This window comes from Ctenopharyngodon idella, chromosome 12 (genome assembly GCF_019924925.1).
Source record: "Ctenopharyngodon idella isolate HZGC_01 chromosome 12, HZGC01, whole genome shotgun sequence".
Taxonomy (NCBI): Eukaryota; Metazoa; Chordata; class Actinopteri; order Cypriniformes; family Xenocyprididae; genus Ctenopharyngodon; species Ctenopharyngodon idella.
Window position 1 is genome coordinate 9280026 of NC_067231.1, and position 13011 is coordinate 9293036.

At 35.5% G+C, this 13011-nt stretch overlaps 1 protein-coding gene across 1 annotated transcript in view; it reads left to right on the forward strand.

The window, feature by feature from the left end:
- cmn (calymmin) overlaps nt 1-12978 on the forward strand; it is a 31406-nt gene extending 18428 nt beyond the window's left edge. Inside the window, 27 exon segments of the mRNA XM_051915695.1 lie at nt 253-300; nt 413-469; nt 572-622; nt 909-956; nt 1070-1126; nt 1236-1286; nt 1655-1708; nt 1862-2085; nt 2087-2507; nt 3533-3592; nt 3742-3795; nt 4023-4067; nt 4223-4282; nt 4401-4436; nt 4843-4899; nt 5004-5069; nt 5162-5221; nt 5453-5524; nt 5608-5676; nt 5889-5957; nt 6100-6159; nt 6308-6376; nt 9489-9563; nt 9651-9689; nt 11631-11879; nt 12158-12208; nt 12314-12978. Of these exon segments, the coding sequence (XP_051771655.1) occupies nt 253-300; nt 413-469; nt 572-622; nt 909-956; nt 1070-1126; nt 1236-1286; nt 1655-1708; nt 1862-2085; nt 2087-2507; nt 3533-3592; nt 3742-3795; nt 4023-4067; nt 4223-4282; nt 4401-4436; nt 4843-4899; nt 5004-5069; nt 5162-5221; nt 5453-5524; nt 5608-5676; nt 5889-5957; nt 6100-6159; nt 6308-6376; nt 9489-9563; nt 9651-9689; nt 11631-11879; nt 12158-12208; nt 12314-12318 (2207 nt within the window). The 3' untranslated portion in view covers nt 12319-12978.
- Nucleotides 12979-13011: the final 33 nt, after the last annotated feature.

Genomic DNA, 13011 nt, shown 5'->3' on the forward strand with positions numbered 1-13011 from the left:
ATTATTACTATTATAAAACATATGTGTTTTGGCTTTAAATTTTGTAGCCACTGTAAAATATAATATTTGAACACCTTTGATTGCACATTGAATTCTTTATTAATAAACCAACTGTAGCGTAGCCCCATTTAGATTAATAATGTATATTATTGGTGGAGGAGTTGTTTATTAGGGGGTAAAGCACTAAAGGTCTGTATTGTAAATGAGGTAACTGGAGAACCTCTAAACTGATTTGGGATTGGTTTTGTTCAGGATATGGAGGATATCCTAATGGAGGTGCAGCTAACCAACCTAATACAGGTAATACACTGAATGTCACCAGCTCAAGTGCAATTATTACAGTGTGGAAAATTCTGAATTTTGAAAAGAACAGAGGATATTGCACTGGTTTAAAGTACTTTTCTCTAATTAGGCTCTTCTCTTCAAAACATGGGGTATCCCAATAGTGGAACCAAGGGACCTAAACCAGGTAAACAGTTTTTGTATGTGTAATGCATATGTTGTGTATTTTTTTCTTTGTCTGATTTTACCGTATCATTTGAATCTTATGTATGTTCTGTCTGCTTCAAAGGATATGGTGCTAAAGCTGGACCCTCAAATGGACAAGGAGCCAAGCCTAATGGTAAATAGCTTGTAATAATTACTATTATAAAACATATTGTTTTTGGTTCTAAATTTCAGTTGGATAAGCCGCATTTAAAACCACTGTAAAATATTATATACAAAACACCTTTGATTGCACATAAATTTAATTCTTTATTAATAAACCAACTGTAGTGTAGCCCTATTTATATTAATAATGAATTGGTGGAGGAGTTGTTTATAAGGGGGTAAAGCACTAAAGGTCTGTATTGTAAACTGAGGTAACTGGAGAGCCTCTAAACTGATTTGGGATTGGTTTTATTCAGGATATGGAGGATATCCTAATGGAGGTGCAGCAAACCAGCCTAATACAGGTAATACACTGGATGTCACCAGCTCTAGTGCAGTTATTACAGAGTGGATAATACTGAATTCTGAAGAGAACTGAGGATATTACACTGGTTTAAAGTATTTTTTCTCTAATTAGGGTCTTCACTTCAAAATATGGGGTATCCCAACGGTGGAACCAAGGGACCTAAACCAGGTGAAAAAAAAAAGAAGAAAGAAATGTTGTGTAATGCGTATTTCTTTTTTCCTTTGTCTGATTTTTCTGTATTATTTGAAATCGTATGTATGTTGGGTCTGCTTTAAAGGATATAGTGCTAAAGCTGGACCCTCAAATGGACAAGGAGCAAAGCCTAATGGTAAATAGCATGTCATTATTACTATTATAAAACAGTTTTTGGCTCTAAAATCAAGTTGGATAAGGCACCTTTAAAGCCACTGTAAAATATATGATATCCACACATTAATTGAGCTCTTTATTAATAAACCAATTGTAGTGTAGCCCCATTTTGATTGATTAATAATATATATTATTGGTGAAGTTTTATTAAGGTTTTCACTATACCTTTTTTTTTTTTAAAACCATATTCTACACATTTCAGTTTACATAATTTTACCATTCATTCATGTATTCATTTAGGTCCAGTTTTAAACAAACAAACTCTGCATCATCAAACGTAAAACCTTCACAGTTATATTAACATATCACATATTTTGTGATGTATAGGTTATGGTGTTCCTGGCTATATGTCAAAAGGACCTTATAAAGCAGCTAATTCAGGTAAAATAATGATTATTAAAAGTACATTTTATTTACTTCCTCCACATGACATGAATAGAAGATCTGTCATTCAGAAATGCATGTTATGTCTCGGCTTGTGAGTTTGTCATATTGAGTTTTGTAAATCTGTAGTAAAATTGCTTTGGCTTCTAGGTTACAGGCCTCTAATAACTGGAAAAGAGGGTGTTTTCAGTGGAAAGGGACCTAAAGGGGAGATTTTAAGCCCTGAAGAAGCAAGTCATCTCCCAGTTACATCGAACACCAAGGGGTTTTTACCACTATCGGGACGTGAGCCAAATACAGGATTACTTCCAGAACAAACTAAAGACCTTCCACCAGTTCTGCAACAAACAAAAGGACAAAATCTTCATCCACAGGGCAAAGTCCCCCAACTCTATGGCACCTCAGCCTGCTCCAAAGCCATTTATGCAAGGTCCAGGTTCTTATAAACCTGGTAAAGCTTATAAACAACCCACACCTGTATTTCCACAAAACAAAGCTCCAAAACCAGTTTCACCAGTAGTCCCTCAAGAAATTCCCGTACCAGAATCAGCTCCCATTCCTCAAGAGAATTCTCCTCAAACATCACAGACAGTTGCACTAGAGCAGGAACAAGTCCTTTCACAGGAACAAAACATAAGTCCAGTGGTGCCACAACCAATTACGCCACAAGCCAGTATTTCTTCACAGGGTCCTTTAGTGCAAAAATCAGTTCAATCAACTCCATTGATGCAACAAACCAAGATTCAGTCAAACCAGGCTTTTCCTCAAATGAAGAATCCAACAACAAAAAATCCTGGTAAACCTGTATAGTTTCAAAGTAAAATCTTAAATGATTTCCTGAAACCATATAACAGCTTGAAGCTACACCCCTTCGCAATATTTAACTAATGTAAACAAAGATACTTCATATAACTCCTATAAAATTCCCTTATTCCCTCTTTCTTTACTTTTGTGTATTACTTCGCTTCTGCTCTAACTTTTGTACTAATCCAGATTATTATGTAAACCTCACATTGTGTACTGCAAATGTTGTTCACATTTATGATACATTTTTGTGTTATTGCGGATAAATTGTGATTAGTGTAAATGTTATCTCAAAATGGGGAAAGGGTGGTGCTCCTTTTCAACCAATCTTTGTTTTTATGTTCTGATTTTAATCAGTCCATAAGGTAACAGGCAACTAGGATGACATGTTAATCCCTACTAAAACTCTGGATGATGGCTGCGATTCATAACTTCATTTTAATTGTATCAGTGAGTTGGGCAAAGACATTTTTAAGTCATTGATGGCATACATTCAAACTATCTATTGTACAAATTGTTCATAAATGCATGCTTTTGCATTTACAAGAAATGTAGTGCATACTGATTTACCCTACACCACCCAAAAGTAACAACAGATCTTTAACAAATTAACTAGACAGATTTAATAAAACCCTGAATTCCCAACTTGATCTCACAGGAAAACGTTACGAGGTGGTGATTTTGTATAAATTCAAACAATGTGAATCATACAAAAACAACATTATTAGAAAAAGCATTAGTCCATTCCTAACCCAACTCCTAAAAATACCCATCACTGTAGTGCAAGCACATTGTATGAAAATGTACAAATGAGATTGTACGAATTCATACAAATTAGCCACATTCAGCAAAACGTAAAATAGTTATGAATTGTGTTGGAATTTCTTTTGGAAGCATTCTCCTAACAATTTGCTTTGTAAAACATTATGCATGTAATACAACTCTGCTAGTGATATCGGGGCATCTTTATTGGATAAGTGAATTTCAGTTTATTTATAACTTGTTTGTGTTCTGCAGAGCTCACTGGTCTTGGACAACCAAATGGACAGGTGCTGGGAGCTATACCTTCAAAGCCTGGTAAATCCTAATAATCCATCGATATGACATTAAATCACATTAAATTATCTGTGCTCTTATAAACCAACATTATTGGTTTAATTACAAAATATTTAATTGTTGAAATATATATATATATATTTTTTTTTTTATTTTTTTTTTTTTTTAAGATTGTGGACCTGGAGGACAACCTAATGGACAATGGGTCAAACTTCCAAGTCCTGGTAAACTCTCATTCCCCCCCCCCCCCCCCCCCCCCCACTTGTTTACTGTCATATAAATGATAAAGCTATTGGTAATGCTTACCAAAAATCTTAATGTTTTAATGACACCATTAAATAAAAATAAGAGAGGACATTTTAGTCCATGTCCGTTAGCTTTGACTCCTAAACAGGTTCAAAGACGAATCAAAAATAAGCTGTCAGTTTAAAACTAAAAATGTGATTTGCAGGGTCAGGGTATACAAATGGAAAAGGAGCAGTGTCATCACAACCAGGTGCATTAAAATCTCTACAAACATTAACTATCCACCCACCCATCCATCCATCCATCCCATATCCCATCCCATATCCCATCCCATATCATTTAACCTCTTTGAATAAAAAGTTACTTTGGGGGGGGAAAAAGCCTATATAACTGTTCTGTGACTAGGCTTTGGAGCAGGAATGGGTGGTTATCCAGCTCATGGCATGAACAATGGCTACAAAGCAGGTAAATCATTACAAATAACATTTTATTGTAATTAACATCACTTTAATTAACATCTAAATCTATGCTTGTCTAAAATTCTGAAAAACATGGCCCTTATTTTGCTGTCTTTACTATACAGGTTATGGAGGCTATGGAAACAAATTCAAAAAGCCAGGTTGGAATATGTCCTACTTCATGGATTTTTCAAAATTTAATTTGTTAACATGGACACATATACATTTATTAAATATTTAATCTGACGTGTATATATCTAGGCTTTAGTGCTAGGGTGTCAATAGTCTAGGGCTTATTAGTGCAATACCATATTTACTCTACCTACAAAGAAAATAAATAATACAGTAACTAATTTAAATCAGTTTTCCATTTTCCACATTTTTTAAAATATGTAGATATTTATGCTTTTAAGTTTTGCTTAAATAAATAAATAGGTCTCCATTTCAAAACTTTGATTTTTTTTTTTTTTATAGACTACGTAAAATTACAGCTGTATCTATGTGAATGATAAGAAACAATTTGATTATATATTCATTAATATTTAGGCTTTTTTGTTGCTCTGATAGCTGGACCACAAGGTGAGCAACCAACAGGATTTAAGGGAAAATTTCAAGCGAAATATGGTTAGTATAGTAAAAATCCTATCGGCTAATTTTAAAATTGCTCATCAAAAATGCTGCACACTGACATTTGCTCAGTTTTCATAAGCGAGGTCTTATTTTTTCAGGAATTGGTGGTCTTCCATTTGGTGGTTCCCCCAGTGGATATCAAACAAACCCTTCTGGACAATATGGTATTTTATCTTCTTTATAATATTTAGGGTTAGTATTGACCTTAACTGTAATGCTGATTGGACACATGGATTTATGTGTGTCTTTCTCATAGGTAATGATGGTCAGCGCTATGGAGCAAAACCCTACAATCCTAAAGCATTGGGAAAATATGGTAAAGATAAGATGCTTTAATATACCCTTGCACTTTTTCATGATTGTTTGAATGCATTTACCAGTTGACAGGCAGTTTGTGCTAAATTAACATTTACTTAAATCTTATTTTTTATTTGCAATAAAAATTGGGAACCAATTGTAAGACATGTTAAAACATTATACAGAATGCTGTTAAATACATAGTTTATTTTTATATATATAATAATTCTGTTCTCTGACCCCAAAATAGGACAAGGTAGTTTACCGTACAACTCTCAAACTTTTCTTCCTGAAACTGTTGCCAAATCCCCTGGTAAATATGGTAAGTTAATAAAGCATTTAGACTGATCATAAAGTACATCTGTTTTTGCAGATATTTTAAAATATAAGTTTCTGTATTTTCAGATTTTGGAGGGTTACCCTACAATGGTCAGCCACTTGGATATGGTAGTGACAAATCCTTTGGCAAATATGGTGACTGATATTTCTTTTCTAACTTGCATTGTCTTATTTCTACAAATTCTGAAAGTGAATATTTCTTTAATTCTATCTCAAGAAACAAGGGTCTTCAATATGGTGGTCAACCACTTGGGCCTGATGCCATGTCTGGAGACTATGGTATATGTAATGTAATATCATAATATTACTGTTTTGATAGGTATGTCCATTCTCTCCACTCTCTGTAGGTTCTCCAGAATCTCTGTACAATCCAGAAACTGTCAGTCTCGGTGGTGATGCCAAATCAGCTAAATATGGTGTGCAATCTCTTTTTTTTAAACTTACCTATTCATACTCTAGTAGTTTAAAGATCCACTTCATCATTCCTTTGTATGTGAAATGTGTCAAACAGCATACATTAAGGCTAATGTGAAAGTAATAGTTGTTTTGTACTTACAGGTAATCCATCAGTGTCATACGAACTCCTCGGCCCAGTGACTGATGGCCAGTCTGTTGATGGTACATACATCTATTTATTTAGTACACTTATTTATTAACTATTGAAATACTTGGCTGTAATTCCATTAGTTTATTGAAGAAAATGCAAGATTGTTATCATTAGAAGTCTGTCATTTAATCCTTTTTTTTTTTTTTTTTTTCGGAACAGAAAACAGAAGCCTGGAGGCTTTGCATCAAGGTCCTGAGATCGATGGACAGCAATCCATTGACCATTATGGTTTGTCATGTTTTCAGATATTCAGATATCTACGTTCTAAGTTAGGCTGCGTTTACACTGGCATTTTTTATTCACATCAGGATATTGTTAAACATGTGTAAGCAGAAATTTGCATGAGATCAGAATTGTTTTTTTTTTCCGTATCTGTTCTGAGCCACATGCAAATGTTATTGTAAATGAGATGCATATCTGATATCTGGACATCTGACATACTGCTAAACACGTATTTATGATTCCCATTGGAATTCCGAGCCACCGCAAGGTGAGGGAAACACATTTACCCACATAAAATAACAAATAAAAACACTGTAACTTTTATTCACTAAAAATAATTACCATTATCGTTCAGTCAAATTACGAGCTGCAAACACCAATGACCGCTTTAAATTATCCATACTAGCAAGTGATCATGGTATAAGTGAAATAATCAAATTTGGTGTGCATTAAAGTCAAAGAACCACTTAACGTGAATTATATAAATAATTTTTATATATGGCCATTTAAAACTTGAGGGTTGACAGAGATGGTCTTATTATTGGAAGATAATCCCAATAATATTGGGTCCGCGGCCCTACCATTGGAGAAAGCGTAATGGCTAACATGGACCACGTGTGCCTTAAATGGTTAGTTCACCCAAAAATGAAAATTCTGTCATTAATTACTCACCCTCGTGCCGTTTTACACCCGTAAAACCTTCGTTAATCTTCGGAACGCAAATTGAGATATTTTTGTTTAAATCCGATGGCTCCGTGAGGCCTACATAGGCTACAATGACATTTCCTCTCTCAAGATCCATAAAGGTATGAAGCAGTGTTTTGAAATCGGCCATCACTAAATAAGTCGTTATTTTGTTTTTTTTGGCGCACCAAAAATATTCTCGTCACTTTATAATATTAATATTGAACCACTGTACTCACATGAACTGATTTAAATATGTTTTTAGTACCTTTATGGATCTTAAGAGAGGAAATGTCATTGCTCCCTATGTAGGCCTCACGGAGCCATCGGATTTGAACAAAAATATCTTAATTTGTGTTCCGAAGATCAACGAAGGTCTTACGGATGTAAAAAGGCACGAGGGTGAGTAATTAATGACAGAATTTTTGGGTGAACTAACCCTTTAATAACCAATCACATTACAGCCTTGACATCATTGAATTTCGTTCAGAGTTGTGCGACAGTCAATCTCTGTTTGCGGATATGATAGAAATGAATGAGAAGTGCCATAAACTGAATCATACCTGTCACACAATTGTCCGTGATTTCTCTTATAAAACAGCATTTTTTCAGTGTAAACTAAAAATTGATCAATCCAAAACTAATGTTTAAGAGAGAAACAATTTGAAAATTAGCTGATGAGCTGTCTATTCATTAAATAAGCCGAAAAGCAGTTTATTCAGTTTATAAAGCCTCTCCTCCATTGACATTCATAAAAAAACGTCCCTTTTGTCTCCTTCCCTGCATGCCATAGCGTTAGCAGGTGTTACACTTTTTTTTTCCTAACCTTGCGGGCTTGCCTTCAAGTGGCTTTGGGGTCGACCATGTCACTAAAAGCGATCACCAATGGAATCATTGTCTATGTTCACACTGCAAGCCTTAATGTTCAATTCTGTTTAATTGCTCAGATCCAATTTTTTTGTGTGGCACATTCAATCAAACTTAATTAAGGACACACATGGTCCAGAAATACAATACAACAGTACAACAGACAAAGGAAAAAAAACAAAAAAAACAAAAAACAGACAAGAGTCCACAATATCATATATTTACATAGTGGCAAAAACGCCAATGGTTCCACATTCTGGAGAAGAACCTGACTGAACTAAGTGCCAGGTTCGTCAGTGTTGAGATTATACTATTTGCAGAGTCTGATAACCTACACATACATCTGTACATGATATTACGCAGCATAGCAGAGCAGGTGGGCACGCCGACACTGACAAACATTTGGCTTGCACTGCTCCGTCATGGCACCTTAAGCAGCAGCCTCATTCCATCATTATATGCTACATTGAACTGCTCTTTCTATAACGCCATTACAGTATACATAGGGGTACAATAAGCTCTAAAAAGTGTGGTCTTCACAGATTCTGAGCACATACTAAATTTACGAATAAACATGTTAGCTTGTACATACATCATACGACACTGTCTGTAAATGTCCCTATCATCAGACAGGTCATCAAGTATTTAACCTCATCACATACTTTAAGGACAATACCAGACAGAGAGAAGTCAGGAAATGACAGTTTCCTGTCCTCCCTACTCCTAACAATCATAATATTACTGTTTTTTGCATTGTATTTAATGTCAAAGTCTGAGCCATATTGAGAACAAACCCTCAGTAACTGTTGAAGGCCAGCACTGTATGGACAAAAAAATCACCAAGTCGTCCGCGTACATCAAGTGGTTGATGATAGTGTTACCAACCATACAACCTGTTCCACAACTGTACAGCAACTTCGATAAATCATCCATATAAACATTAAAAAGAAAAGGAGATAAAATACTTCCCTGTCTAACTCCATTACATACGTTGAATGGAGCAGACACCGAGTTCACCCCATTTCACATACATTAACTGATGAGCTTACCAAAAAGCCAGAATTCTCACAAGAGATTTAGGAACTCCTCTGTTGTGTAACTTGTAAAATAATTTTTCATGATTTACACGATCAAAGGCTTTAGAGGCATCAATAAAACATATAAATATTGTGGAATTATGCCTGTTATACAAATCTAAAATCTCCTTTAAAGCAAAAATACATATATCTGTGCCATGAGGCACATTGTTTTAAATGCGACCAATATCAGACTCCAGTGTGAACTGGTCATGGTACTGAACTGAACCACATGCACAAAAGAACACTGACAAAGGCGGCACACAGCATGTTGTCATACCCAAGAAACATGGAGGCCACTGAAGGACATGGATGAGGAGAAATAGTTTTTCTCAAATAGTTTTCCCTCAAGTTTCGCTTGTATAGAGCTGTCACTGTAATACTTATACAGTATATGGTAGTGCAACAGCTCACTGTCCCTCCTCTGACATCTTCACTGCCGCCTTCCATATTCATAAAATATTTATTCTGTGTGTTTGTGCTTGATTCAGGAGATGGAGAGATTCCACCCCATCCTGATCCTCTAGGAGCTGAAGAAGCAAATGTACAATCCATAGAGAAATATGGTACAAGCAGTTGTTTAGACTGTGTATATCTACAAGATTGAGGTGTGTAAATCTGCATATAAACATCTCTCACCATCTTTGTTCAAGGAACGGGGGATTATACAGATGGAAGAGTACAACCAGAAGGTAAAAGTAATGTTCAAAACTCTGATGTTTCTCTGAATGTACAACATTCAGTTGTGCTCAGAATTATTGGCACCCTTGGTAAATATGATCAAAGATGACTGTAAAAATAAATCTGCATTGTTTATCCTTTTTGATCTTCAATTCATAAAATTAGCAAAAATCTAACCTTTCATTGAAGGAAAAGAATTGAAAGTGGGGGGGGAAATCACATTATGAAATAAATGTTTTTCTCCAAAACACGTTGGCCACAATTATTGGCACCCTTTTATTCAATACTTTTTGCAACCTCCTTTTGCCAAGATAACAGCTCAGAGTTTTCTCCTATAATGCCTGATGAGTTTGGAGAACACCTGATAAGAGATCAGAGACCATTCCTTCATACAGAATCTCTCCAGATCCTTCAGATTCCCAGCTCCATGTTGGTGCTTCTTCTCTTCAGTTCACTCCACTCATTTTCTTTAGAGTTCAGGTCAGGGGACTGGGATGGCCATGGCAGAAGCTTCATTTCGTGCTCAGTGACACATTTTTGTTTTGGTTTTGATGTCTGATTTGGATCATTGTCCTGATGGAAGATCCAACCACGGCCCATAATTGGATTTCTAGCAGAAGCAGTCAGGTTTTGATTTTTTTATCTGTTGGTATTTGATAGAATCCATGATACCATGTATCTGAACAAGATGTCCAGGACCTCCAGCAGAAAAATAGGCCCACAACATTAAAGATCCAGCAGTATATTTAACCGTGGGCATGGGGTACTTTTTATCCATGTGTGCACCAAACCCATCTGGTGGGTTTGCTGATAAAAAGCTCTTTTTTCAGTTTCATCTGACCATAGAACCAGGTCCCTTTTGAAGTTCCAGTCTTGTCTGACAACTGAATATGTTGGAGATCGTTTCTGGATGAGAGCAGAGGATTTTTCTTGAAACCCTCCTGAACAACTTGTGGGGATGTAGGTGCTGTTTGATAATTTTTTTTTTAGGCTTTCTGAGACTCAAGACTCAACTAATCTCTGCAATTCTCCAGCTGTAATCCTTGGAAAGTCTTTTGCCACTCAAACTTTCCTCCTCACCGCGCATTAGGACGATTTAGACACACGTCCTCTTCCAGGCAGATTTGTAACATCTTTAGTTGATTGGAACTTCTTAATTATTGCCCTGATAGTGGAAATGGGGATTTTCAATGCTTCAGCTATTTTCTTACAGCCACTTTCTATTTTGTGAAGCTCAACAATCTTTTGCTGCACATCAGAACTATATTCTTTGTTTTTACTCATTGTGGTGAATGATTAAGGGAATTTGGCCTTTGTGTTTCCTCATGTTTATACTCCTGTGGAATAGGAAGTCATGGCTGGACGAATTCATGTTCATGATCACCCTGGTGTGCTAAAAAAATTTAAATATGAATGGGAATATACTTCAGAGATATTTTACTCATAAAAAAATCTAGGGGTGCCAATAATTGTGGCCAATGTGTTTTGGAGAAAAACATTTATTTCATAATGTGATTTTTTCCCCCCACTTTCAGTTCTTTTACTTCAATGAAAGGTTAGGTTTTTGCTAATTTTATGAATTAAAGATCAAAAGGATAAACAATGCAGATTTATTTTTTACAGTCATCTTTGTTCATATTTACCAAGGGTGTCAATAATTCTGACCACCATTGTATCTGTTATTTACAGACTGTGTGGTTGTGAATGGAGTTAAAAATTGGATTATAACCTTTCATAGACGTGATAATTGTATATTTCATAATTGCAGCAGAGGGGCATTTTTTGAATTTGGGGGACATTTTTGTTAATTTTGGTGGAATTTTTTGTCCCAAACCCCGTTAATTTCTAACCTTGCCGTTGACCGATCGCCACATATTCTTCCATTTCAAATAAATTGAGAGAGAACTCAAATCCAATTATTCCACCATTTGTCTTTCTTGACTGTCCTGCAGTTGTCTCTTTCCCTGGTGTTCCCACTGTGGGCCCCGCTCCTCACATCCCAGCTGTCACCTCACTAGACAGCACCCTTTCACTGGACGGCTCCTCCTCGGTCCCCGTCACTGTTCCCGAGGTGCCTGTCTCACCCATCGTCCCTCAGCCTGAGCTGCCCGCTCTAATGCTGCAGCCCGCACCACCACAACAGATCCACATCCAGCAGCACCTCAAGTTCCATATCCACCCACATGACGACTCTCAGACAGGTAAGATGCTAATAAAAGCACTCTTGAGAGATCATACATTCTATTTCATCATGCAAAGTTGCTTTACAACTGATAACAGCTAGACTAATGAACTGTTAACTATATATTGAATATTGACATTTTTATCATATTTTCACCTGCAATTAGCCATGTAATATTTTCCACCAATTTAATGCATGACACCTATCCTATCAAAATAAAACAAACAAAAAAAATCTTAAAATCTAAATTTAGCCATTTCTAAACTTAATACATTAAAATTTGGTTCTTTTTAACAGGAAAGGAAGGCAAATACAAATTGAATGGATTCTTTGGAAATAAATACCAAGGTATGGGTAATGTACAGTATAAACACATTTAACAATAATAAAAATTAAATCATATGAATCCTAATAATGCTTTTTTCTAACCCATACCTCCCTTTTTTTTCTTAGGATAATTTTGAAGTGGAAGTTCATGCTGCAAGAATGTGTATTTTCACTTGATTTCTCTTTTTTTTACACAATGTTTCTGTGAATGTTGTACATTTTCTGTCATTTTATTTGAGGCCTTTGTTCTCCTTAGCCTCTAGTTTTGTATTTTAATGTATTTTTAATATTTGGTACCTTGCCATAAAAATAAACAGCTGCTTGTACAAATGAAGACATTTTAGATTAAATATAATTATATCTGATGCATCTTTTTTTCTTTTCTTTGTTTTTAAATTCTTTAATTCCTTGTATTTTTTTTTTTATGTAGTTGTTTTTTTTTTTTTTTTTTTTAGAAGCCATTGTTATTTATTACTTTTTAATTTCTTGTGGTAAGGCTATGTATGGTTTTGAATAAATACAGATAAACTCTAAATCCAACCTTCATTTAAATCTTTCATTTAAATCCAGTTTTCCCTATACTTATACTTATACCTATTCCCTATACTTCAAAAAATCCCAGGATTATATTGACAGTTTCTGAAATAAATGTTAGTAATAAGAATTAAAAAGCAGATGTGTCGAAGTCTATCAGCAGGCTAGTGTTTGTACTTAAGGAACTGTAATCTTCCATGAGCTGACCTCTGCTGAGCCTGACTGCTGCCTGCTGATTGGCTACACACTAAGTAGCAGTAAATTGGCCCACAGCTTCTCTGCAAGCAACT